The sequence below is a fragment of the Thalassophryne amazonica genome, chromosome 12, assembly GCF_902500255.1.
Source record: "Thalassophryne amazonica chromosome 12, fThaAma1.1, whole genome shotgun sequence".
NCBI lineage: Eukaryota > Metazoa > Chordata > Actinopteri > Batrachoidiformes > Batrachoididae > Thalassophryne > Thalassophryne amazonica.
In genome coordinates, this window is record NC_047114.1 from 27,774,826 (window position 1) to 27,801,907 (window position 27,082).

Here is a 27,082-nt window from a genome sequence, read left to right on the forward strand (position 1 = left end):
GTGGTGTTTATATTACGTGAAGAAGGGAGTGTGATGAAAATAGCACAAATAATTTTAACGTGACACTGTTGATCTGTTTTTCTCTCTGGGATGCCGGTAAGAGAAAGATGAGTAACTATTAAAATAGCCCCCGTTACTTGGCCACATTCCTTAAAATGCAACATGGTTTAAATATACTTTTGAATTTGGCATGTCACATGAATTCCATGTGGAAGAGGCCTAAAATGGTCAGGAGAGGAGGAAAAATACAATATATATAGACCCCCTAGTGCCGGAAATACAATTCCAGTTAAATACAGTGCACAATGTGGTAAGAATGTGTGCTATGGCTAAACATTGCAGTGTGTCACTGTGTGATCAGGAGGGCTGCTTGGCACGTGGGGAGATGAACTCAGCATCACTTACTTCACCAGGAGAATGTGCTTGTTTAATTCCTCTCCAACTGTGTTTACAGGATACTCACAAATACCGCCCTGAACACTGCATCCCTGTTTATTCCAGTTTCATCCTTCTCATAAAACAAAAGATTTTCCTCTGTGAAATTCATTCACCACTTTAGCTAAGGTTTGATTAGGCCCTTGCGATCTCTAGCTGAATAAATGGTGAGCAGTGTTCTATCAGCTACATCTTCAGACAAACTACATTGTATAATCTCTAATAGTGTATTGATGTGTCTGGCAGTTTGCTAATATTTCCCTCTGTGTTTTTCATTTTTGTCTATTTTATATTGTAATTTGTTCTTCTTAAATGCACAATATGTATCAGTTTTTCATTACCTGGGACCAGTAAATATGGTTGAGCTTTCATTGTAACTCCAGTCAGGACCTAAATCTATATTCTTGCATTTATATATTTCTGCTGCCACCACCATACTTCACTGTAGGGATGGTGCCTAGTTTCCTCCAAACATGACGCCTGGCATTCACGCCAAAGAGTTCAATCTTTGTCTCATCAGACCAGAGAATCTTGCTTCTTGTGGTCTGAGAGTCCTTCAGGTGCAGGCGGGCTGCCATATACCTTTTACGAAGGAGTGGCTTCTGTCTGGCTACGCTACCATACACACCTGATTGCTGCTGAGATGGTTTTCCTTCTTGAAGTTTCTCTTCTCTCCACAGAGGAATGATGGATCTCTGACAAAGTGACCATTGGGTTCTTGGTCACCTCCCTGAGTAAGGCCCTTCTCCCCCCAATCGCTCAGTTAAGACGGGCGGGCGGGCGGCCAGCCCTAGGAAGAGTCCTGTGGATCCGAACTTCTTCCATTTATGGGTGATGGAGGCCACTGTGCTCATTGGGACCTTCAAAGCAGTAGAAATGTTTCTGTACCCTTCCCCAGATTTGTGCCTCAAGACGATCCTGTCTGAGGTCTACAGACAATTCTTTTGACTTCATTTGGTTTGCGCTCTGACATGCACTGTCAACTGTGGGACCTTATATGTAGACAGGCGTGTGCCTTTCCAAATCATGTCCAATCAACTGAATTTACCCCAGGCAGACTCCAATTATTAAGTTGTAGAAACAATTCAAGGGTGATCAGTGGAAACAGGAGGAACCTGAGCTCAATTTGAACATTTGCTTCATGGCAAAAGGCTGTGAATACTTTTGCACAGGTGAATTCTTTCTTTGTGTTTTTTTTATATATATATTTAATAAATTTGCAAAAATCTCAATAGCTAGTTTCACACTTTCATTATGGGGTACTGTGTATTTTACTGTATTTTGAGGAAAAAATGAATTTCATCCATTTTGGAATAAGGCTGTAACATAAAAAATGTGGGAAAAAGTGAAACGCTGTCAATACTTTCCGTATCCACTGTATTTTTCAACGAAATGGCTCATTGAATGGGACAGCTGTTCTGGAAACAACTTGCATGAAATTAACCTTGTTAATCAGACAAATCAGACATAAGTCCATCATAAGTCCATCTACAACAGGATGCCGTATTGGTCATTCTCCACTCACCCATGTTTATCTTTCTGTCGCTTACAAACGTTTTACTTTCATTTTCTGCTTTTAACACCATGATGAAACTGTTTTCCTAATTTTATACTTTGAACAATGTTTTTACTAAGGTGCCACCACAAAAGGTTTTAGACTTTCTGTCATGTGGATCTGAAGAATCTTTTGGTTTCCTTTTAATTGGTTTGTCTTAATTTACATCATTTCTTTGGATGAATTCACTACCTTTTTGCTATGAAATAGCAGTAGATACTAATATGGCATTAAATCACAACCTTGTACTACTCATGTAGATGTAGAGCTCAGTTTCAGTTGCTTCATTTTAGACTTCCATGACAAATGTCAATACCCATATCTGTATTTTTGTTTGCTCTGTTACTGATGTCCTCTGTGCTATTTGTGACAGGCCCACATGGTCTGTGGAGAGAAGCTGACTGTTCAGCCCCAACATTGCTCCAGCTGCACCTGCCTTTTCGAAAGGCGGCCAGCAGCAGCTCCTCTATCTTTCAAGCAACAGACACAGAAATGGGTCATTGCTTATGCCATGTTCACACATGTACCTCAACAAATCAGGACTGCGTACATACGAGGTCTGTTAGAAAAGTATCCGACCTTTTTTACCAGTTTCTGGCAAAATTTGATGCAGTCGCGCTGCTCCAGTCGTTCCGCCATTTTCCTTGCAATGAAAATCCGACGAGAGACTACACCCGTCCTCACACAAAGGCTGCTTACCAGCAAATGACGCAGTCGACAAGCTTGGAAAAAAAAGGTTCAAGGTTGGCTCATGCAAGCACACGTAATTCAAATCCATCAGGTTTTTGCAAAAAATAAAAAGATCGGATACTTTTCTAACAGACCGCGTACACTTGAGCTTGGGAAGAACGGGAGCAGCTACGGTCACAATTTTGAAAATCTTGGACGTTGTGGGCTTTTTCGTTTCCCCCCACTCCACCGATATTGCTGCTCTTCTGTCTGTCCCAGGAGATTTCTGGTATTTACATTCTTCGGGTAGTTTTCTGTTTGACACCTGCTGTCTTTTGTTTCTCAGTAGGAAATTGAACAGGGTCTTTATACAGTATTAAATAACAGAAAAAAACGTTAAGCTTAAAGGTGTCTCATACGCCTGTTTAGCAAGGAAATGCAGATCTACAGGTGTCTGAAAAGCAAAAGCAAATGTTTTAACCAAAATACTCGACAAAGCCCTTTTTCAGGGTTGACTACTGATTTTAAATACGAGATCTATTAGATAAGAAACCGACACTTTTTTTTTAACTATATCGATTTGAATGACGTGCGATTACACCAATCATGCTTGAACCCTCGTGCGCATGCGTGAGTTTTTTCACGCGTGTCGGTGACGTCATTTTCCTGTGGGCAGGCCTTGAGTGAGATGTGGTCCAGCCCTCTCGGCTGAATTCCTTTGTTTCACACGCTGCTCGAGACGGTGCGCGTTGCTTTATCAGAATTTTTTCTGGACCTGTGAGGAATATCCGAGTAGACACTATTCGAGAAATTCAGCTGGTTTTCGGTGAAAAGTTTAACGGCTGATGAGAGATTATGGGGTGTTTCTGTCGCTGTAAGGACTTCCCACGGAGCGGGATGTCGCGCAGCGCTTCCAGGCGCCGTCGTCGGCCTGTTTCGACCTGAAAACATCCTAATTTAAGGCTTAATTCACCCAGGACGTCGTGAGAGAATAGAGAAGATTCAGAAGAGGCTGGCATGAGGACTTTATGCGGACATTCCACTGTTTAAGGACATTTTTTAATGAAAGACGTGCGCGCAAATTCGCCGAGTAGTTTCCGTGATGACTCGGCGAATCTGTGTGCGCCGCGACAGGAAAAACACCTCTGTGTTGAAAACCATTTGTAAAATTCAGGCGGCTTTTGATGGCTTTCAACAAGTGAGTAACTGAGAAATTGTTTAACAGCTTGGGCATGTTCCAACTTGCCCGTTAAGGTTTCCAACGGAGGTATTTTTCCTGTCACGACCCCCCCGCGGTCGGGTCCGGCCCGACATGCGACTCTGCCCGCACGTTCTTTCATTACAAAATGTCCGTTAACAATGGAATGTCCGAATAAACTCCTCATGCCGACTTCTTCTGAAAGTTCTCTGTTCTCTGACGACTTCCTGGGTCAACAGAGCCTGAAATGTAGAAGTTTTCAACTTGAAACCGCGAGACGCTGCTGCCTCGAAGCGCAGATCACCGTCAGGCGCCGTGGGCCGTCCTTAAAGCGACACTACCAGACCAAAATCTCTCATCAGCCGTTAAAATTTTTACCGAAAACCAGCTGAATTTATCGAATGGTGTCCACTCAGTTGTGCCTTACAGCTTTTGAAAAAATTTTTATCAAACAAAGCAGCAGTCTCTGAACCATTCTTAAACAATTAAAAAATTGGGTGTTCATTTTTCTTTAAGAAGCCCTCTTATTCTGCATTCTTTACCTGTATTAATTGCACCTGTTTGAATTTGTTACCTGTATAAAAGACACCTGTTCACACTCAATCACACTCCAACCTGTCCACCATAGCCAAAACCAAAGAGCTGTCTAAGGACACCAGGGACAAAACTGTAGACCTGCACAAGGCTGGGATGGACTACAGGACAACAGGCAAGCAGCTTGGTAGAAGACAGCAACTGTTATGATTATTTATTAGAAAGTGGAAGAAACACAAGATGACTGTCAATCTCCCTCGGTCTGGGATTCCATGCAAGATCTCACTTTGTGGGGTAAGGATGATTCTGAGAAAGCTCAGAACTACATAGGAGGACCTGGTCAATGACCTGAAGAGAGCTGGGACCACAGTCACAAAGAATACGTTAATAACACATGATGCTGTCATGGTTTAAAATCCTGCAGGGCAGCAAGGTCCCCCTGCTCAAGCCAGCACATGTCCAGGCCCGTTTGAAGTTCACCAGTGACCATCTGGATGACCCAGAGGCGGCATGGGAGAAGGTCATGTGGTCAAATGAGACCGAAATAGAGCTTTTTGGAATCAACTCCACTTACCATGTTTAGAGGATGAGAACAACCCCAAGAAAATCATCCCAACCGTGAAGCGTGGGGGTGGAAACATCATACTGTGGGGGTGCTCTTCTGCAAAGGACAGAAGAAGACAGGACGACTGCACCATATTGAAGGGAGGATGGATGGGGTCATGTATTGCAAGATTTTGGCAAACAACCTCCTTCCCTCAGTAAGAGCATTGAAGATGGGCCATGGCTAGTTCTTCCAGCATGACAATGACCCCAAACACACAGCCAGGGCAACTAAGGAGGGGCTCCATAAGAAGCATTTCAAGGTCCTGGAGTGGCCTGGCCAGTCTCCAGACCTGAACTCAATAGAAAATCTTTGGAGGGAGCTCAAACTCCAAACCTGAAAGATTTGGAGAAGATCTGTATAGAGGAGTGGACCAAAATCTCTGTTGCAGTGTGTGAAAACTTGGTCAAGAACTACAGGTAACGCCTGACCTCTGTAATGGCAGACAAATGTTTCTGTAACAATTGTTAGGCTCTGTTTTTCTAGGGGGTCAAATACTTATTTTATGCAGCTTATTTTATTTTTTTAGATTCTGTCTCTCACAGTTGAAGTGTACCTATGATAAAAATTACAGACCTCTCCATTCTTTGTTAGGCTCTGTTTTTCTAGGGGGTCAAATACTTATTTTATGCAGCTTATTTTATTTTTTTAGATTCTGTCTCTCACAGTTGAAGTGTACCTATGATAAAAATTACAGACCTCTCCATTCTTTGCAGGTGGGAAAACTTGCAAAACTGACAGGGAGTCAAATACTTATTTTCTCCACTGTAGAATAGAGTTTCTGATTCCCACCTGTGGCCTTTGTGTAGAGTTTGCATGTTCACCCTGTGTTTTCATGGGTTCTGTCCAGGTGCTCCGGCTTCCTGCCGCATCCAAAGACATGCAGGTTAGGTGAATTGGAAATTTTAAATTGTCTGTATGTGTGTTTGCGATTATGAATAGGTTTGTCTATATGTGGCCTTGCGACAGACTGGACTCCTGTCCTGGGTGTACCCTGGGTGGCCCTTGCTTGGAGTAAGCGGGTATAGAAAATGGATGCATTGAGTTTCTGGCTTCTCATCAGACCATGTGAGTGTGTTGCACAGAGTGCATACTGACTATGATATGGACTTATCACGGTTTTTACCTGAGCACAATGTTTCTGACAAATTTCAGTCTTGGTTCTGTTACTTGCACTGTACTGACACAGCTCTTCTTTGAGTTTCAAATGATATTTTAATGCACAAAGCTGAAGGTGAATATTTGGTACTGGTAGTTTTGGATCTGTCTGTGGCTTTTGACACGGTTGGTGATGGTGTTTTTGATTGAGAGACTAAGGATATTGATGGGCATCTCTGGGTCCCCCCTAGATTGATTTTCATCTTATCTCTCTACTAGGAATTTCTCAGTTGCTGCAACTATACATATATATATATACATCCCCTTCTGCCATTCTGTCCTGTGGTGTGCCCCAAGGTTCCATTCAGGGACCTATTTTACTGCTACTGCCAGGGATGTAATAAAATCATTGGCTGTTATTTATTTGTCTGTCTGTGTGTCTTTTAGCAGGGTTATGTCAAAACTACTGTACAGATTTTGATGAAAGTTTCACCACAAATAGATATTAGGCCATGGAAGACTCTGATAAAGTTTGGAGGTGATCTGGATTCTGGATCAAGATTTCACTTTATATAGGCTTTGAAGCATTATGTAAAAAAAAACAAAAAAAACCCTACTCACAGATTCTCACCGAATTTGCACCACAGGTGGCTATTTGAGCATGAAAGACTCCACTGAATTGTGGAGGTGATCCAAATCTGGATCCTAAATCAAGAAATATTTTTATAAATCACGTCATTGTATATAGTCTTTGAAAGATTACGTCAAAACTACTTCACGGATTCTCACCAAATTTACACCACAAATAGATATTAGGGCATGGAAGATTTCGCTGAAATTTGGAGGGGATTCGGATTGACGGATGTCAGAAATCTGATTGCTTTTGCTTGCATTGTATTTGGTCCCGCTTCGACACATCTTGAGTTCTTTTGATGTCTCATATTATTGTTATGCAGATGATATCCAGCTGTACATCTTGTTTACTCCTCAAACTGTTACTAATATATCTGTCCTTCAAAACTGTGCTAATTTCTTAAAAAACAAAAAAACTCGATGGCTGTTTTTGCCCCTGATGAGTTTGTTCCCTCAGTGATTAAGAACTTTGGCGCTCTGTCCTTTTCTGTTCACTCACGTCAGAAATCTGGGTGTTACATTAGACCAGACTCTCAATTTTGACACACGTTACCAGTCTTGTGCAGTCATGCTTCTTCCATTTATGGAACATTGCCCACCATAGAAACATTCTCTCAAGCTTAGCTGGAAGTGATCATCCATGCTTTTGTTTAATCACATCTTAACTATGTGATTCGCTGTTCCCTAGCCTCAGTAAGTCTTCTCTGGATCGCTAACAAATAGTCCAGAATGCTTCTGCAAGGCTTCTTACAAGGTCATCTAAGAGGTCTCGCATAACACCCATTCTGTCCTCTTTGCATTGGCTCAGCATGCACTTGAGACTGCAGTTTAAAATATTGGTGATGATTTTTAGGGCTCTGCACGGTCAAATGCCGCTCAACATCATTGAACTCTTGCACCTTTATATTATAAACAGGTCTCTGAGGTCCTTGGACCAGAACCCCCCCCCCCCCCCCCCCAAAAAAAAACAAACAAACAAAATAATATTACTAACCAATGAATAAGACAAAATCTAAAGAATAGGCAGAAAGGGATAATTATTTGCAATAGATGGGATAAACTCCCTATCCACATTAGGATACTAGATATACACAATGCTATATATATATAGTTCACAAGCTCCTGTACTGACCTAAAATGGGGCGGTAAAAGTAAATAAATTATTAAAAACCACAGCAATGAGCAAAAGGCACATTATACCAAATTTTTGCAAGAAACTCACAAACAGTATATGTGAATAAAAGGTGCATACTATATCCAACATCTAAAACCATGCTAAAAAGAAACTGACCCATAAAATTTGCAACTTTGTATAAAACCCAAAGCATGTTTAACTGGTAAAAGTAGCTCAAAACACATTTGGCAAACTAGATGTACAAACAAATATTGTGGGTCGAAGCGCCCTTGGTTCCACCATGATACCAGAGCAACCCTAAACCAGGTGACCAGAGAAGCAAGTGGTTGCGCAATGCAGGAAGGCTCTTCACTCCTAATGCCCCCAAGGGGCCAATGACAGGTCAAAAACAAATTGTACAGTGCTCAAAATGGTATATCATGAAGATGGCATCTAATTAATTTCCAGAGTGCGATTCATTTGTGTCCTTGACAGCTAGTGGCAATATAAAGCAAATACCAAATGGCATCATAAATGGTAAAAAGATAAGTCACAAACCTCACAAAGTTTCTAAATAAATTAAAGAAGGCTTAGAATCCAGTTTTTGAATCTTGTTTGACACCAATATGTCAAGAGATGAGTTTGCACAGCTGTGCTTTGCCTATTTTGCAAATTGCAGAAATTTTTTTTCCATTCAGAAATATGTGTGGCCTGCACACGTGGAGAGGGTTCACTTCACTGAATACAATGATATAAAATGTTCACATGTGCGATTCGCAGGAGATGAAAATAATCTGCACAATTACAGTAGAGAGCTACACACCAGTTATGCTAGGTGCTTAGCCCTTACTTATTAAGGGGACAAGGCTGTAAGGGGACATGGCTGATCCATGGTCTGTACAGACCTCAGCTGTGGTTCACCGTGCATATGAGCCACAGATTAAGTGCAAAGTTTATTTAAGTGTGACATTGTGCCATGGTGATTTATTGTTAAAATAACTGTTAATTAAACTCGGTGTGAATGGAAGTTAAAGCAGCTGCATGTGCATGCTGTGCACTCAAGAATGCAACCTTTTATATATTTAAAAAAAAAAAGCTTTGTGCTTCCTCTTGGTGTATGCTCAGCACACGTCTGGATCCAAAAAACCTCATTATCTCACAAAAATTAAGAGTTGAGGACAATGTGTCCATGTCTTCCTGGTGCAGTCTTGAGGCCACTGAACTGAGCGTTGTGCTTGAAGCGTGTGCACAGCCAACCTGGGGGACATCTAGAGCTCTGGAAAATAACACGTATTCCCAAGTTTTTCAGAGCATCTGCTCAGCAGGACGACTGACCTGAATGAATTCAGATCAGACGGTAGGACTAATGTATTTATCCCGAAAGGGTAAGAAATAAAACTATCATTACTCTCTCACCAGACAATGTGGACCTCCTCATCCTTTTGAAAAAGAATTTGAAGTTATAATGTTACATCAGCTTTTTTTTTTATTCACCGATGCTGTTTATATTGCAGTTTAATAGAACAGTGAAATATTGTATTTTAAAATATTAATATGAAACACTGGGCACCTTCTGTTAACTTTTCAATCAAGGCCAGTTTTCATTGCTCATAAAAAGGAAAGCAAATTAGTATTTCTTTTTTATTCATTTTTTTCTTGGCTGAACTGAAAATTGAATCCATATCTAAAAATTTGATCCGAACTGTGGGTTTTGTGATCCGTAACACCCCTACTAAATATGATTCCTTTAACTGGTTGCAGGCCATTATAAAGTACTTCTGTCAGTAGTCAGCCTTCTGTTGCAGGTGTCCCCCCGCTGTCCTGTCACAAGTGCTAAACTGTTGCAGTCACTGTGGTCTAATGAGGACTTATAGCTGTTTCAGCTTTTACTGTGTACCGCATACCGTGGCTGTTCAGACATCCTGCCCTCATTTGCAGGAACATTTACTGAAGAGAGTGCATGCATAATGTTTTGATTTTATTTTATGCATCACCTCCATATATATGTGGGGTTTTTTTTTTTCCCTTCAAGCTATCTTTTTTAATGAAACCAGGAGAGCTGGTTATCTATTCAAATTTCAAGAATCAATTCGATTCTGATTCTTAAGATGCAGAATTGATTATATCAACCTGACGTCGATTCGGGTTAGTGTTACTAAAACCGTTTTTTGAGCTGTTATCTGATTGTCTAGTTATGCAACATAATAATACTGCTTCACAAAATTTGGCCATCAAAATGCAGGCAATAGTGTTTCAGAGAGTTATAAATTTAAAAATCTTCCAAGGTGTCAGAGTTGTTCAGAGTTGGACCTGCAAAGAACAATTCAATTAACACAGAAAATAATCATGCAGGAGAAACTGAATTTCTTTTCTTGATTAGGAGAGAGCACACGAGCGTGACCCCTCGCCACCGATAGTCTCATCAGCTCTGAAGGGCCCCGCCCATCTGCCTCTCATATTTATTGAAATAAAGTTACATACAAGCATATAGGGGCGACAATATCACAAAACAAGAAAAAGACACAGTCTGGTCTCACGTCGATATGAAAGCTGTTATGGCTTTGAGCCTTCAGTCTCCTAGCCTTACCATAACAATGTTCAACCCTGAACCAGTGTGCCAGTCACACCACTCTTCCCTCAAGGCTGACCCGTTAAAGATGCACAAATGCGCTTAGCAAAAACATAGCTTTAGCAAAACAGTCTGCACATTCACTAAGCCAAAGATCATCTGTTCACTTTCCCGTGTAAGCAGTTGTAATGATTATTTGAACAGTTCAGTGTATATGATTGCTTTAACAATAAGTGATTAATTAAGAGTAATGGTACATGAACTCTCACACATGCATATGTGTAAATATGAAATATAGAGAACAGAATCAGACAAGATCAAAGACAGTACATCAAAGTAAAGACAATATTTGATAATCATATTGCTGATATGTAGAAAACCCTATCACAGGGGACAACAGCCCCAGTCTCCCCTACAAAACCCGCCCCTGCAGCGCTCGCTGCGAGGCACATTGCAGGAGAAGTAGTAAGAGACCGCAGCAATGGGAAAAGTTCTGTTGCAGCGGGGTGAAAGTTCTCCTACAGCAGGAGAACGCGGCTATGGGAAAAGTTCTCACACAGTCCACAGCAAAGAACCTTCTTGCACTGGCCCATGGAAATGATACATTATGAGGAATGAAAAAAAAACAAAAAAAAATCACTGTTTGAATTATAAACGGCGGATGATTCTCTCTTCTTGCCCGCAATAACAGTCCCGGTAGTCATGATTGACATCTTTAAATGGCTTTGACAGTGGACGCGCTGCTTCTAAATCAGAACAAGCACATCCACAATCAATGTGGAGAAATGATAATTTTCCCATCAGAAACAGCGTAACAGCCCAACTGAGCGTAATTTTTCCAGGCGCACTATTACAGCTCTGGCGAGAAGTGCATATATATTTTGTAAAAAATCAATCTCAGGATGTATGAATCGATCTTTGGGAATTGAAATGAGAATCGAAATTGGCAAATCAATCTTTTCAACCCAGCACTAGAAACCAGGTGGTGAGCTGCATTAACTTGATGAGAAGGTGGTTAAAATAACCTTGTTGTGTAATGTCATACTGTTGCATTGATTTATCAGCAGTGACTCTTGGAGCTAATTGTGAATAAAGTGATGTTTCCTTACAAATTGAAGTGTCTTGTACATACATGTGGGTAGCAATAATCATGTATTTCCCCTTTATTGCTGGAAAAACGCAGCTTCTTCTTGGTGACTGTGCCTGTCAAAACTGCATTTGACAACTGAAGCTATCCTCTTCTTTTTGTTGACAGAGAGAATCATAGACAGCATTTTAACTGCCACTAAAACCTATGGGCTTGGAGAGGAGCTGGACAGGTACAGTAAATATGATTATTCACAAACTTGCTTTAAATGTCATCTTTCATGATAATACTAATGTTTAAAACTCTTGTCTTTCAGCCTGAGCTGTCGAAGATGCATCATTGTGGGCAATGGTGGCATCTTGGCCAACAAGTCTCTGGGTGCCCGTATTGATGACTATGATGTTGTCGTGAGGTGAGACCACTTAATTCAGATGAAGCACCAAACAGTATCTCATAAATAATTTAGAAATTTCTTCATGGTAAAACAATATGAACAGTACTGGGTGAAATACTCAATGTACTGCAAACAGTAGATTATTAAATAAAGCTCAAATTCATTATACTATGAGGCGTAAAGTTGAAGAAGCTATACAGTCAGGTGCATAAGGAACTGGAGTTTTTTTAGGGTCCTTCTAACATCTTTTTGTGTGTGTGTATTTTTGTTATATTTATTTTCTCTGTACGCCACCATAATGGAAATATAATTATCAAAATGTGATTGTCATATAGAATTTTATCATTAATGCCAGGGTCTAAAACAAAAATATTAGTTTGTTTTGTTTGTTGGTTTATTGTTGATAAAAACTGACTTTTACAGCCAGTTTTCCATGACCTGGATACATTAACATTTCCAAGTCACTGAACATATTTTGGACTTTTTTTCCATCAATCACTAAGAAGTACAAACAATATATTATACAAATATTGAATGTTTGCGTTCAGTTCGGTGAAAGATCGAACATACTTCACCTCATGAAATATTTGTTCCATTGAAAGAATGAAAAACACGTCATTGTTTTATATAATGCTAAAATAGATCCTTGTCATTTGATATTTTATTCATTTATAAACAGAAAAGGGATTTACATTTTAGTGTGCGTCACTGGTGCTTTGACGTCAACAGCCCAACGCGAACTTTAAATAGCAGTCCAAAATTGTTCTTAGTCAACTTGCAAAAACAGTCAGATACTTCAAAAATAATTCTGACGATGTAGTCCGTGATGCCGTGCACTGACTAAATGGTAAATGGACTGCATTTATATATGACTTTGTGTACTTCCTCAGTCCAGTGAAAAATTGCATCAGAAATTTTTCCAGGTTTTCATCCTCTTCATCCTAATAGCTCCGAATGCCTCCAGACAGCTTACAGCGTAGTGGATTTTGTGTGTGTGTGTGTGTGTGTGTGTGTGTGTGTGTGTGTGTGTGTGTGTGTGTGTGTGTGTGTGTGTGTGTGTGTGTGTGTGTGTGTGTGTGTGTGTGTGTGTTAGAGGAATTAGTACTGTCAATTAGCTTATTCAAATCCTTGTCAGTCAGCCAAACAAACTCTGCGTGTTTAACTAAACGCCACCCCCTCTAGTGTGTGTGCATGCTGTGGGTTGCAGCGTACAATGATACAAATATACAGAACCAGATTTGCATGGTAAATCAATCAATCAATTTTTTTTTATATAGCGCCAAATCACAATGGAACCAGACTTGCACGGTAAATAAAACACAACACAAATGGGACAAATAATCCATGTCACGTGACATACAAAGCACCAATCAAAGGACAAGGATCCACTCAGCCATTATAAAATACTGTGTGGTAAATCTGGCTACTGAAGGCAGTTCTCAAAAACTGAGTGATTGTGCAAGGAGGAGAGTAGCAAGGGAAGCTACTCTCATCAAATGCATTACATTGTAAGGTTGACTTCTATGGGTGATGAACTTGAAACTTGAAATAGCCGTAATTCAAAAATGGTTGCTGTGATTTTTTTTTTTTTTTTTTTTTTTTGATTATCCCCTTGTATTAAAACTAAAAAGAACATCTTGATTGCTTTATTAGAACTCTATTTGGTGGTATTTGGTGCTATCTATTTTGGTGGTATACATAGGCAAAATGACAAAAATTGTCCCTGTAAAGACTTATGGACATCAGTAAAATCTACCTTCCACGAACTGACCCTTTTTTGTTGTTGTTGCAGGTTAAATGAGGCCCCAGTAAGTGGCTATGGTAAGGATGTTGGGACCAAAACTACCATGAGGATTACTTATCCAGAGGGAGCTATTCAGAAGCCTGAAAACTATGAGAAAGACTCACTCTTTGTTTTTTCTGCTTTCAAACCACTGGATTTCAAGTGGCTCAGACAGATGGTCTTCAAGGAAAAACTGGTAAGGACATTGTACAAATCTTCACCAATTAACAACATACAGGCCACATTTAAAACTATGGATAATTGTTCCTGCAACACACTTACTCCACAATATGTACGTCCATTTTTATGGTATTGACAGACATGGGCAAATATGTCATGGTAAAGAAAGTGATGATTAATTCAAGGATCTGGATCCAGATAATCATCAGAAGGCAGGTAATGGATTATTTGGGTTTTAATGTCTTCATATAATCAGGCTTTCCACCAAGTATTGTTTGTTTGTTTTTTTTTAAAGAAAGAGGTCTATCAGTTTTGAGCTACCTTGTTCAAACACAGTTGGAGGAAATGGCACACCTGACTGAATACTGTATACCGTATTTTCCGCACCATAAGGCACCGCACCTAAAAGCCTTAAATTTTCACAAAAATCGGCCGTGCACCCTATAATCCGGTGCGCCTTATGTGCGCACTGAATTCCAAAATCTGTAAAAACGACCGACGTTGTCTTTGACCGTCGGAATATCAGACCATTTCTCGCTGACACAAGGACGTAATACGTAAAGTACGTACGCTAGCAGCGTAGAGTACGTACCCTGGCAGCGATAAACCAATCGGAGAACATTACGTAATACGTAAAGTACATACGCTGGTAGCGTAGAGTACGTACGCTGCCAGCGATAAACCAATCAGAGAAGAGTCCGTGAGTCCGTGGTACGTACACTTACCTCCGCCACTCCTCCGGTAGTTACCGTATACTACAAGCATCCTGCAAAATAACATTTGTTTGTCTAAGGACCCCCGAAAAGGGCGCCAGCGAAGAGACATGCTTACGAGGCAAACTGCAGGCTATCAGTTACGCGGTTGTTCATGGGAATAGAGCAGCTGCGAGAGGAAACAAGAAAATGAACTGCGCCTTGTTAAAAAGACTAAATGGAGTTTCCGCAGAAACAAAGTGAGGTGGCCACAGCTAGAAGACCAACTGTTCAGTTCAGACACAGAAGATGAAGACTTCGATGGATTTGTGACAGAACCATAATAAAAAATAATGTGAGTACCATATTGTTAAATACCGGTAGTTCAAAGTTGTTAAAAAGTTCAAATAAACTCACTGTTTTGCTTCCGTGACCTTTTTTTTTTGTTTGTTTTTTGTTTTGTTTTTGTAGACTGTATGTTGTAGCGTGCGCCTTTTGTAAGGGTTAAGTACCCGCTAATTGAGGCCGCGCCTTACAATGCGGTGCGCCTTTTGTAAGGGTTAAGTACCCGCTAATTGAGGGCGCGCCTTATAATCTGGTGCGCCTTATGGTGCAGAAAATACAGTATTTGAAGGGGTTCACTTGTTAATTTAGGGAGAGTTAATATGGCAGATGTTGACCCTCAAAACGTGAATCTGCTGCAAATCGTGAATTATCCGCAAACCATTAATGAAAATTTACGTGAACTCTGAATAAAATATCCCACAAAACGTGAACACAAGTCTCGCAAAAACATAAGTCGCAAAATGTGAATATCATTCATAATGTATATTTTCTTTCAGTTTAAGCAGTTTACAGATTTCAGTTTACGGATCAATTACTTCAGAAGATCTTGATCGCAAACCCTGTCTCCGCAAAAATATTTGGGAGGGGGGTGTCACTGCACCCATGAGGTGGGGAGGCGAGCCCCGAGCAGACTCTTGCTTCTGGTGTCAAACGCTCGGCCCTGCTGGCCATGACCCGCTCCAGTGACAGCGGCAGTTGGGGAGTTTGACTGGGGTAGTACACGTGTGAAACGGTAATGCAGGTGTCCTACAGCAAACTCAGGGAGGACATAAACCTCCCGTGGAGCAGAAGAGCAAAAGCTCGCTTGATCTTGATTTTCAGTATGAATACAGACCATGAAATTGGGGCCTCATGATCCTTCTGACTTTTTTGGGTTTTAAGCAGCAGATGTCAGAAAAGTTACTACAGGGATAACTGGGTTGTGGCGGCCAAGCATGAATAGCGACGTCACTTTTTGATCCTTCGATGTCGACTCTTCCTGTCATCATAAAGCAGAATTCACCAAGCGTTGGATTGTTCACCCACTAATAGGGTGCGTGAAAGTCTAACATGCACGAGTTAAGGGGTGGCACAAAGCCCCGTGGTGCAATGAAAGTGAGAGGCGCACAGTCATAATCCCAGAGATGGTCGCTACGCACAATTGGCTCCTCAGCCAAGCACATACAACAAAGTGTGGCGAAATTCACGTTTTGCGAGATGTGCGTTCGCGTTTCAGGAGATATTTTTTTCAGTATTCACGTTTTGCAATTCAGTTTGTGGATAACTCACGATTTGCTGCCGATTCATGGTTTGGGAGTTAACACAGAACATCATTGATAGTGTAATGTTGTATACTAAGTGTCTCTTTAGCTGTTTCCTTTTATGGGAATTTGACAACACCGTTCTGCTTATTGTAATGAACTTGAATGTCACGTAAAGCACAGAAGAATATCTTACATAAAGATGTTTAAAACATGTTGCTTTATCAGTTTCCAAAAAGTACTAATGCTTGTCATTATACATAATGAATCAAAATTAAAATACAAATTTATAATCAACAAAATCATACCAACATCTTAGTGCAAATTTAACAACTCATGGCCTTATGCTATCTTTTTTGTCCACCCTGAGCCATCTGCTCATTTATGAGCTCCACTGATAATGTGATAAACGAGTGTTTATCAATTATATTTACAAAGAGGAACTCTGTACCTCCTTCCTGAGTTACATAAAATATATTGAGAATGCAGTACATGAATAGCATCCAATAAAATATTGTCTGCAAGTCTGAGAATTTCTTGTTCAAACAAATCTTGGGGAGTTACAGGTACCACCATACCAGTGATTTTGTCAGATTTATTATTTGAGTTTTTATTTAACCGTTAAATTGCCAAACCAGCTGGTAATATGGTACCATAACACAGACTCAGTAGTTGCTCTGTAAAAAAAAAAAGAAAAAAAAAAAGGAAAAATCAAGTTGATATTCCTACATACTCCAAACAGTTGGAGTCGATAGTGAAAGTGCATGTGCTATTGGATTCGGGCATAAACACTTGTCACTTGCTTGTGCCAGCTTAAGTTGTTATCAATGTAAACCCCCAGATATTTGTATGAATTCACCTGCTCAATGTTATGTCCATGTATGGCTACCAAACAATGGCTCCCTATAGACCTGTGGTCCACCATTATCTCCACTATTTTATTCATATTAATCTGCAGTTGGTGGGCGTCACACCAGTTCACAAATCTGTCCACTCCAGTTTTGTGACTACTTAAATTAATATTAGTAAGTTGCACCAGAGTACAAGTCACATTTATTTTTTACACAAATAATATTTGGGGGGGGGGGTTCAGTCACACGGTTGCTGAAACAACACAGGCTGAATATCTTGAATGTTGTTTCCATTGTATTGAAAATGTAGTGTGCGTGTGTCTGAATAGAAGTTGTCTCCCACTTGAAATGTGGATGAAAACCATCATGAATCAAAGATTTTTACACCATTTAAAGTGCATAACAATACTGTGGCTGTGTTTAATTAACTACAGTTGAGGCTCAAATTAGCATGCAGCACACACCAACATCTGGGGAAGTGCAAATCTGGGGAAGGGTACAGAAACATTTCTGCTGCTTTGAAGGTCCCAGTGAGCACAGTGGACTCCATCATCCATAAATGGAAGAAGTTCAGATGTACCAGGACTCTTCCTAGAGCTGACCACACATCTAAACTGAAAGATCAGGGGAGAAGGGCCTTAGTCAGGGAGGTGACCAAAAACCCATTGGTAACTCTGTCAGAGATCCCTCTCTGGGGAGAGGAGAACCTTCCAGAAGGACAACCATCTCTGCAGCAATCCACCCATCAGGCCTGTATGGTAGAGTGGCCAGATGGTAACCAGGCACCATCTCTACAGTGAAGCATGGTAGTGGCAGCATCATGCTGTGTGGATGTTTTTCAGCAGCGGGAACTGGGAGACTAGTCAGGATTGAGGGAAAGATGAATGCAGCAACGTACAGAGACATCAAGGATGAAAACCTGATCCAGAGCGCTCTTGACCTCAGACTGGGGCAAAGGTTCATCTTTCAGCAGGACAATGAACCTAAGCACAAAGCCAAGCTATCAAAGGAGTGGCTTCAGGACAACTCTGTGAATGTCCTTGTGTGGTCCAACCAGACCTGAATCCAATTTAACATCTCTGGAGAGATATGGAAATGGCTGTGCACCAATGCTCCCCATCCAACCTGATGGAACTTGAGGTTCTGCAAAGAGGAATGAACAAAACTGTCCACAGATAGGTGCACCAAGCTTGTAGCATCATATTCAAGAAGACTTGTTGCCAAAGGTGCATCAACAAAGTATTGAACAAAGGTTGTAAATACTTAGGCACATGTGATTTCTTAGTTTTTATTTTTAATAAATTTACCCCCCCCCCCCCCCCCCCCCCAAAAAAAAAAATTGAATTTACTCCATTTTGGATTGAGGCTGTAACTTAACGAAATGTGGAAAAAGTGAAGCGCTGTGAATACGAGGGCTGTCAATAAAGTATAGGTCCTTTTTATTTTTTTCAAAAACTATATGGATTTCATTCATATGTTTTTACGTCAGACATGCTTGAACCCTCGTGCGCATGCGTGAGTTTTTCCACGCCTGTCGGTGACGTCATCCGCCTGTGAGCACTCCTTGTGGGAGGAGTCGTCCAGCCCCTCGTCGGAATTCCTTTGTCTGAGAAGTTGCTGAGAGACTGGCGCTTTGTTTGATCAAAATTTTTTCTAAACCTGTGAGGCACATCGAAGTGGACACGGTTCGAAAAATTAAGCTGGTTTTCGGTGAAAATTTTAACGGCTGATGAGAGATTTTGAGGTGATACTGTCGCTTTAAGGACTTCCCACGCAGTGGGACGTCGCGCAGCGCTCCCAGGCGCCGTCGTCAGCCTGTTTCAAGCTGAAAACCTCCACATTTCAGGCTCTATTGATCCAGGACGTCGTGAGAGAACAGAGAAGTTTCAGAAGAAGTCGGTTTCAGCATTTTATCCGGATATTCCACTGTTAAAGGAGATTTTTTTAATGAAAGACGTGCGGACCCGTCCGCACGTCGGGACGCAGCCGGTGCGGTGCGGCGGCACAGGAAAAACACCTCCGTGTTGATAACCATTTGTAAAATCCAGGCGGCTTTTGATGGCTTTCAGTGGAGTATCTAAGAAATTGTTTAACAGTTGGGCATGTTCCAACTTGTCCTTAAGGCTTCCAACAGAGGTGTTTTTCCTGTGGGGAGCGTCGCGGCGGCTGCGAGCCGACGCTGCAATCCGTCCGCATGGCTTTCATTAAAAAAATCTCCTTTAACAGTGGAATATCCTGATAAAATGCTGAAACCGACTTCTTCTGAAACTTCTCTGTTCTCTCACGACGTCCTGGATCAATAGAGCCTGAAATGTGGAGGTTTTCAGCTTGAAACAGGCTGACGATGGCGCCTGGGAGCGCTGCGCAACGTCCCACTGCGTGTGAAGTCCTTAAAGCGACAGTATCGCCTCAAAATCTCTCATCAGCCATTAAAATTTTCACCGAAAACCAGCTTAATTTTTCGAACCGTGTCCACTTCGAAGTGCCTCACAGGTTTAGAAAAAATTTTGATCAAACAAAGCGCCAGTCTCTCAGCAACTTCTCAAAGGAATTCCGATGAGGGGCTGGACGACTCCTCCCACAAGGAGTGCTCACAGGCGGATGACGTCACCGACAGGCGTGGAAAAACTCATGCATGCGCACGAGGGTTCAAGCATGTCTGACGTAAAAACATACGAATGAAATCCATATAGTTTTTGAAAAAATAAAAAGGACCTATACTTTATTGACAGACCTCGTACTTTCCAGATGCACTGTATTGTCTGCATGTAATTTCTGTTCTGTAATTGTGTGTGATAGGGAGAGAAGGCAGTCTGTTTATTTGTTTCTGACATTTACAGTGGTGTTATTACTCCGTAACACAGTGCTGCTGCTTGCTTTTACTTTGAAAATATAAGATGTGCCAGGGCTGTGAGTTGGTGTTCTAATCTTCAGGTGCCGTCTGTGTCTTTTGTGCCCTCGCTGTCTCTCTGTACTGAGCAGTGCTCATAAATACAGTCATTGGGTTCTTGTTAACCCGTCTCAGAGATTAAGGTTCCAATCAGTTAGATGAAAACGACGTCTAATAAGTAAAATTTCTTTGGAATAGGTACAGAAATAATAATGATGGTGATAATAGTAATTGGAAGCTTTTTTTAAAGGACTAAATGTTTTTTTGTTTGTTTTTTGTTTTTTGCACATTTTAACCCATTTACTGTAATTGCTTACATGACTGGCTGTATTCCAAAATATCCTCCAGGGATTTGATTATGTGAAAGTGTTTTTCTTCAATTTCAAACAGCCCAATAACTCTACAATAAAGCCCTCTGGGGCAGGTTTGAAGAATTTGAATTTTTCTGCAGTTTATTACAAAATGATACATCAAGTCTGTAATGGCAACTTTTGCATAAAATGTAAGTTTTTGTACTTAATGGGCTGCATCATGTTACAAGCACCCGTGTGGATCTTTTAAAACTCTCTGAAAATCCAGAAAGCTAAATTGTTTTCAGGCTTACTTTTTGTGAAGTATTCTATTCAACTGAGTAAATCAGGACCAGGCTGGCTGTTCTTAACACAGCTGTGTGACCTTCAGAGACCAGCACTCAGCTGGAATTTTTACAAGGTGACATTTGTCAAAGTATTAGAAACCTGAGTAATGGAACAGTGGAAACAAAAACTAAGTCTAGGTAGAGTAGCGGATGGAAAGGGCATACAATGGTAATCTGAAAGAAATAATGGTGTTAAAATGGATTAAAGGACATTAGCTAGATTGTAAGAATAAAGTGAAATAAGCTAAAGGGATAATAACTGTGGAAAATGAGCATTGGAAGGGAACAGTACAGCAAAATGGAGGAAAATAGTTTGGTTCTGGCCTTTGATAGGGCCCAGATTTTTCATGTGTGTCAGGGCGGACAGTGGAAATAGCTGCCTGGGATAATTGATGTGGCCCCTGGCGGCCCACACTGCCCTCTTTGATATGCTGAGGAAGGAAGACTGTTTCTCATGAGTCAAAAACAGGCATGCAAAGAGAAAATCATCAGTGTCTAGTTTGTGCCTTCTTGATAATTTCTTAGAGTACAACTGACAAATGAGTCGTACCTTGGGTTGCTGCTGGCTTTTGTTTAGTAAATTGTTATTTCATAAATAAAAGTATTTGTTATATGGCTGCAACACTACACGCGCTCTGATTGGCTGATTACCGGTGGGATAGTTTCCCATATCTGACTGGTTACCATGACAGTGGTACACAACGTGTATTTTCGTTACAAACCAAGAAGCAAAAAAAAAAAAACAAGTCGGACGTCAACGTACTCTGTAAACTCTAAATATTTAAACGGTATCAGGAAAAAACACAGATTGAAAGCTTACCAGCTAACAACCGGACCATCTGTTAAGCTAGTGGAGGTGAAGAAAGGGAATGGGTCTGACTACGAGCCCAAAACAATCAGTACCTTTCATATTTGGGTGATAGTGTAAGTTTGCGTGTTTATATATGTAATACCAGTGGTGGGCACAGATCCGCTAACCACTAATTATCAAAGGTAACATTTTCATTAACTGATTAGCTTTCCAGATAACTTTGAAAACCATCAGCGGACCAATTATCTTCTGATAAATTTAGTTCTGATAACTTTTAGACCGCTAATGTTTTTTTACATAGGTAATAATGTTGAAAGACATTTTTAATCCCTTTTGCTCCTGTCTGCTATGTATTTTGCAGCAGTGAGGTAGCTAAGAGGAGTTGAGCTCAACTCTGCCCCAGCAGAAGGTGCCTGGCCGCTAGACTGCCACAAAAAAGAAAAGTCATTACTCTTTAACACCATACAGTGGTCCAGCCATGAGGCAGAGGTCTTGAAATGGAAAGCAGGTTTGACTTATGGTTTTGATTTATAAATCAAATTATTCCCTATAGAATAACTACATTAATGTAAACTATTAATGTACAAAGTGAATATATAACACATCTGTTAATTTTAAAATAATGCACTAATTCTGAAGATTTAAACATTAACACACAAATGCCTAAAGGGATTATGGGTGAACTTGGCCTCTGCTCATACTGATTGGTTGACTAATTTTTTCTATGTAAAAACCAACACAAGTTAATCAATGTAATGTGGGTGTTGGTGTTTACTAATAAATGTGCCTTTGTCATTTTTTTCATTTGTGTTTTGTTTTGTTTTTTTAAAGGCATTTACAAAGCTGAAAAGTCTGTTAAATTGTAATGGAGGATTTTCAAGATCCCGCTAGACAGCGCCTAAGCGCATGCCTGATGTCACAATTCTATCCGGTTAGGGAGACCTGGTTTGTTTCAGTAACAAGAACTGTCAAAAAACTTTGTGTGGCTGGACCACTGTATGCAGTCAAGGTAGATGACGCTTCCCTACAGCAGTGGGCAGAGTGCACAAAGACAGAAGCACTAACCTATTGACTGTTTGGGTTTGTGATTGCCTTTGATTCTATTTGAAGCTTTGGCAGTTTCAATTCAAAATCGGCTTGTTAGTAGCTGAGAGTGTACCGGAGACAACATTGAAAGTTAGCGGTTAGCTGTAACTTCCAAGAAATTTTTAGGCAGTTTATCGGTTTAGCTTTATAAAAACAACTTATCAGTTAGCTGATCAGCGGTTATCGAAGATATCTTTTTGGTTAGCTGTGCCCACCACTGGTAATAGCCATATAATAAATTATTATTCTCGCTTGCTCAATTTGTACTAAACACCTCGGTGTGATATTTCCCTGTACAGACCTCGTGCTCATTTATTAATCCTTTAACATCCCTCTACTTTTTTGTTTTTAGCTCCATTTGTCACTTTTTTTTTTTTTTTATAAACATAACCCGTTTTCTACAGTGGGTGATGCTGAAACCAAAACAGTCACCTATTTGGTTCATTCATGCCACAATATCACTGACGTTTGATTGGGAAGAAATAGTTCCAGTAAAGTGGTTTTCAGTCCCTCTGGTTTGCTGGACTGAAGCCATGTGGGAGGAGAAATGAATTCTTTTTATATGAAGCACTTCATGTAATCCAGTAGCACTGACTGGCAGCACGGTGGATTAGTGGTTAGCACTGTTGCCTCACAGCAAGAAGGTCATGGGATCGATTCCCACCTGTGGCCTTTGTGTGGAGTTTGTATGTTCTCCCCATGATTGTGTGGGTTTTCTCCAGGTGCTCCGGTTTCCTCCCACATTTTAACACATGCAGGTTTGATGAATTGGAAACTTTAAAATCACCACCACAATGTAAATGATTTTCATTTGCAACAACTTTTGAGTTTGCTGAATCAACACTTTATCTCACAATGTGTGTGACATACCACCATGACATTCATGGACATCATGGTGGCTGTCAGTGATTTCCTAGAACATAAATGACAACTTGTGCACTAGATTCATGTTTTTGTTTCCCTCCATTAAAGATCTACATTGTGGAGTTATTCTGCTTGCTTTAAAGTCATTGCTGAAGGCCCAGTATTTCTCAGGTGTTCATGCTCCCAATGAGTGTATGCAAGCTTATGGCCACAACAATAATAGACACAGTTTGTCAGGTCTATTTATGCTGCACATATCTATGACCCATTTTCTCCAACAATAGCAAAAACTCCTTTAGAGCCATGTTGTTTCAGTTGAACCCACGTGTGTTTGTGCTTCTTTTCTCATCTTTACCATGTGCTCTTTGTTGGCACAAAAATATCCAGATGCACAAAATTGATTTCAGCACCAAGAACAAGTTATTGTAGCACCACTTGCTCATGTTGTTTTTTGTGGAAATACAGCCTCTGATGTAGTTAGATGTGTAGTTTGTGTCCAGTGTGTTGTATTTGCTATACGAGTGTCTGTTGTCAGTGGTGGGATCATTTAATTTGATAGAATGAATTTTTTGGGTTTTAATTGTCCATAAGCACAATACTCAATGCTGTTTTGAATTTTCTGTCATTTTCATAACAAAATCCATGTTTTGCTCATGAATGAAAATGAGTAACATGAAAACTTTATTTTCAAGGTTACATATAATAGCATAAAATGCAAAGGAGGTGAAGAAATTATGTCACGGCAGGCGATTAGTGAATCCAAAAGTGGTACACAGGACAAGCAGTTTATCAGAATTGTTGTTGGGAGATGAGAGAGAATCACTTCCACCGGGGATGCTGAGCAAACAGGTAAAGGAGCAGAGTGGCCGCAGGGCTAATCTCACATGGGGAGCTGAAGATGAACGATGATTTTAGCTGATGTCCCTGATATACCATGCTGTAGGCCCAGCAGAACGAGAGGGGAAGGCGAAACAGCGATCTGTAGGCAGAGCTGACACTTGGAGCAGGGGTTTGTGGGTGTGATGAGATGTGGTGTGACAGTCAGAAATTGCTGGCAGGCCACAGGTGGTGATCCTGGACACAGAGAAAGAAATCTACAACAAAAACACTGCAGAGACAGAAACAACTCACTGAGAGGATTGAGCTTGAATAGCGAGCAGGCAAAACACGAGTTTGGTGGGGAGTGGCTAAAGAACCTTGGGTTGAGTTAATGAATAGCAGGTGTGCAGCCAAATCGATGACCTCCATCTCCAGCCCCTGTGACCCTTGATTGGAGTATTGGAGAAAATGGATGGATGGATCTTCTTGTCCACTGTTGTAATAAATCTGATTCTTTTGATTTTCAGAGAAATTCACAGATCCATCTTATCTTGTATGCCTTATTTAACTGATCATCTTGATAGTTGTGGTGGTAGATGTAGTTGCTAACGTGGATTAACCATAATGTCCCAAACCTGTGTGCCCTTAGACTCTGGTGAAGGAACCTCCAAACAGGGAGCAACAGAGTAGAGCCCTGTGCGGGACTAATTTTTTCATCCTGCTCCCACCCGCAACGTATGTGTTCCACTCCCGTCTGTTCCTGCACCTGTTCCTGTCCCTCCTGCACCCACAAAACGCTGAGAATTTATGCTCACACAGTAATAGAAATGCATGGATTTTTCTCTCCTCCCATCCTGCAAGAGAAAACACGCCATTTAAACCATTAATAAAGAGATACATGGGGTTATTCGTTTAGTTTCACTGGCCTGTATGTTTTTTGATGCACTGGTCAGGAATAGCACTCCTATCTTGTTTTTTCCATTTAGTTTAAATACTGGTTCATATATGTGCTGTATGTGGGCATGCAGTGTTGCTATGGTAACTCTCACTGCGTCTGTGTCCTGTCCGCTGTTCCTGTTAGACGTTCTATGTAAGCTGAAGGTAGCTATTGTCCTTTGTTGACTTAGTCATCCTGTTGCTTCCAAACCCAGAGTGTTTATCTTTTAGCCGTCCGCTCCCACCCGCAGCGACGTTCTAACCGCCCACTCCTGCGAGATTTGCATTGGGGCCCAATCCCAGTGCAGCCCACTACAACAGAGCCCTTAATAGACTGGTCATTGTGTGCTCTGTTAGGCTGTCAAGAAAAAAGAGAAGCCAAAAATCCCAAGTAGAAAAACAAAACATAAAGATTTGGAATGTCTCTACAAAAACTTAACAGAAAATAAATATATGAATTCCAAAGACTATTCCAGCGGGATACAACCATTGCCAGATTAAACAGTGGAATTGAAATCAAGGCTACATTAATTAAATAGAAGCAGTGTACCTGTATATTGATCAGTAAAAGATTTGAGATTAAAATTCAAAGGTATTTGTATGCTGATTACGTAAGATTTGTATATGTAAAAACAGATGTACCACTTTAAACATGTAACAACTTTTAATTTATTATTATTGTGCACAGCACAAAGTATAAAAATAATATCCTTATTACGGATTTAGGAAAAATCGTACCACTTCACTGGTGGCAATTGATTTTGTGGAACATGTTACAAATGCAGTCGAGAACAAGCAATGCACCGTTGGGGTTTTTTTTGACCTGCAGAAAGCATTTGATACTATAGATCATGCTGTATTATTGGATAAATTATGGAGGTATGGTATCAGAGGTTTATTGGCCCATGATTGGATAGCCAGTTACTTGCACAATAGGTTTCAGTATGTTCACTCGGGTGAGATAAACTCAGAATTTTTGAGGTGCACTTGTGGGGTGCCCCAGGGCTCAGTCCTTGAGCCTTTGCTGTTCTTTTATGTATTAGTGACATATGTTTGGCTTCCAAGTTTGAGTTGTATTTTTTTTTTTTTTTTTTGCTGACAACACAACTGTGTTTTATAGTGGGAATCACTTGGGACAGGTTCTGGACAAGATGGAGAGGGAACTACAGAAGTTCAAGGAATGATTTGACTTTAACAAATTATCCCGTCACTTCGGTAAAACAAAGTGTATCATATTTGGAAACAGCCCATAAATTTATGTAGAAATTTACGAGTACACGACGTTGAAATGGAACTTGTTAATGAAACTAAATTTCTTGGGATCTTTATTTATGAAAATTTAAGTTGGAAAACGAATATAAATTGTTAAATCTAAAATGTCAAAGATCATTGCCATTCTGTATAAAGTGCAGGACTTTCTCCCCCAACACTCATTAGTTACCTTATATCACTCACTACTTGTTCCATACATGGCCTACAGCATAGAAGTTTGGGGAGCCATCTACAAAAATACGATAAATCCCATATTTTTACTCCAAAAGAAAGCTATAAGAATTATTAATAAGAAAACATATCATGAGCCAACAAATCCATTGTTGATCCGTTTGCATATTTTGAAATTTTGGGACACGATTGATTATATCATAATACAATTCATGTTCAAAGTTCAAAACAAACTTCTGCCCCAACATGTCCAGGACCTGTTTAAAACGAGAGACTCCAGTTATAATCTTCGAGGGACACTGTTATTTCAGAAATCAAAATTTCAAACCACTGTAAAAAGTCATTGTATTTCTGTTAAAGGTGTCAATATTTGGAACATTTGCACAGATAATATAAAATCTCTTGGTACTTTGGTTTGCCTTAAAAGACTCTACAGAAACTGTTTGATTGCTTGTTATATGTCAAATTAGGTTCATTGGTTTTGTCTTGTTTATGGTGCACTGCTGCTTGTATGTTTGCGTCTTTGAAACTTTGGTTCTGTGATCAATTTATACTTTCTACAAGGTATATGTATAGTTTTATATACATATGTATAATTTGTACTTTTAGTTAAA

At 40.3% G+C, this 27,082-nt stretch overlaps 1 protein-coding gene across 6 annotated transcripts in view; it reads left to right on the plus strand.

The window, feature by feature from the left end:
* The window catches only part of st3gal3b (ST3 beta-galactoside alpha-2,3-sialyltransferase 3b), a 198,501-nt gene that overhangs the window by 123,909 nt on the left and 47,510 nt on the right, over positions 1-27,082 (plus strand). For all 6 annotated transcript variants that reach the window (XR_004563880.1, XR_004563881.1, XM_034182402.1 and 3 more), the window contains 3 exons: positions 11,665-11,728; positions 11,813-11,908; positions 13,683-13,869. Coding sequence is in view for 4 of the 6 variants with exons in the window: in XM_034182402.1 (XP_034038293.1) it covers positions 11,665-11,728; positions 11,813-11,908; positions 13,683-13,869 (347 nt within the window). In the remaining 2 variants the exon portion in view is untranslated. The remainder of the gene's footprint in view (positions 1-11,664; positions 11,729-11,812; positions 11,909-13,682; positions 13,870-27,082) is intronic.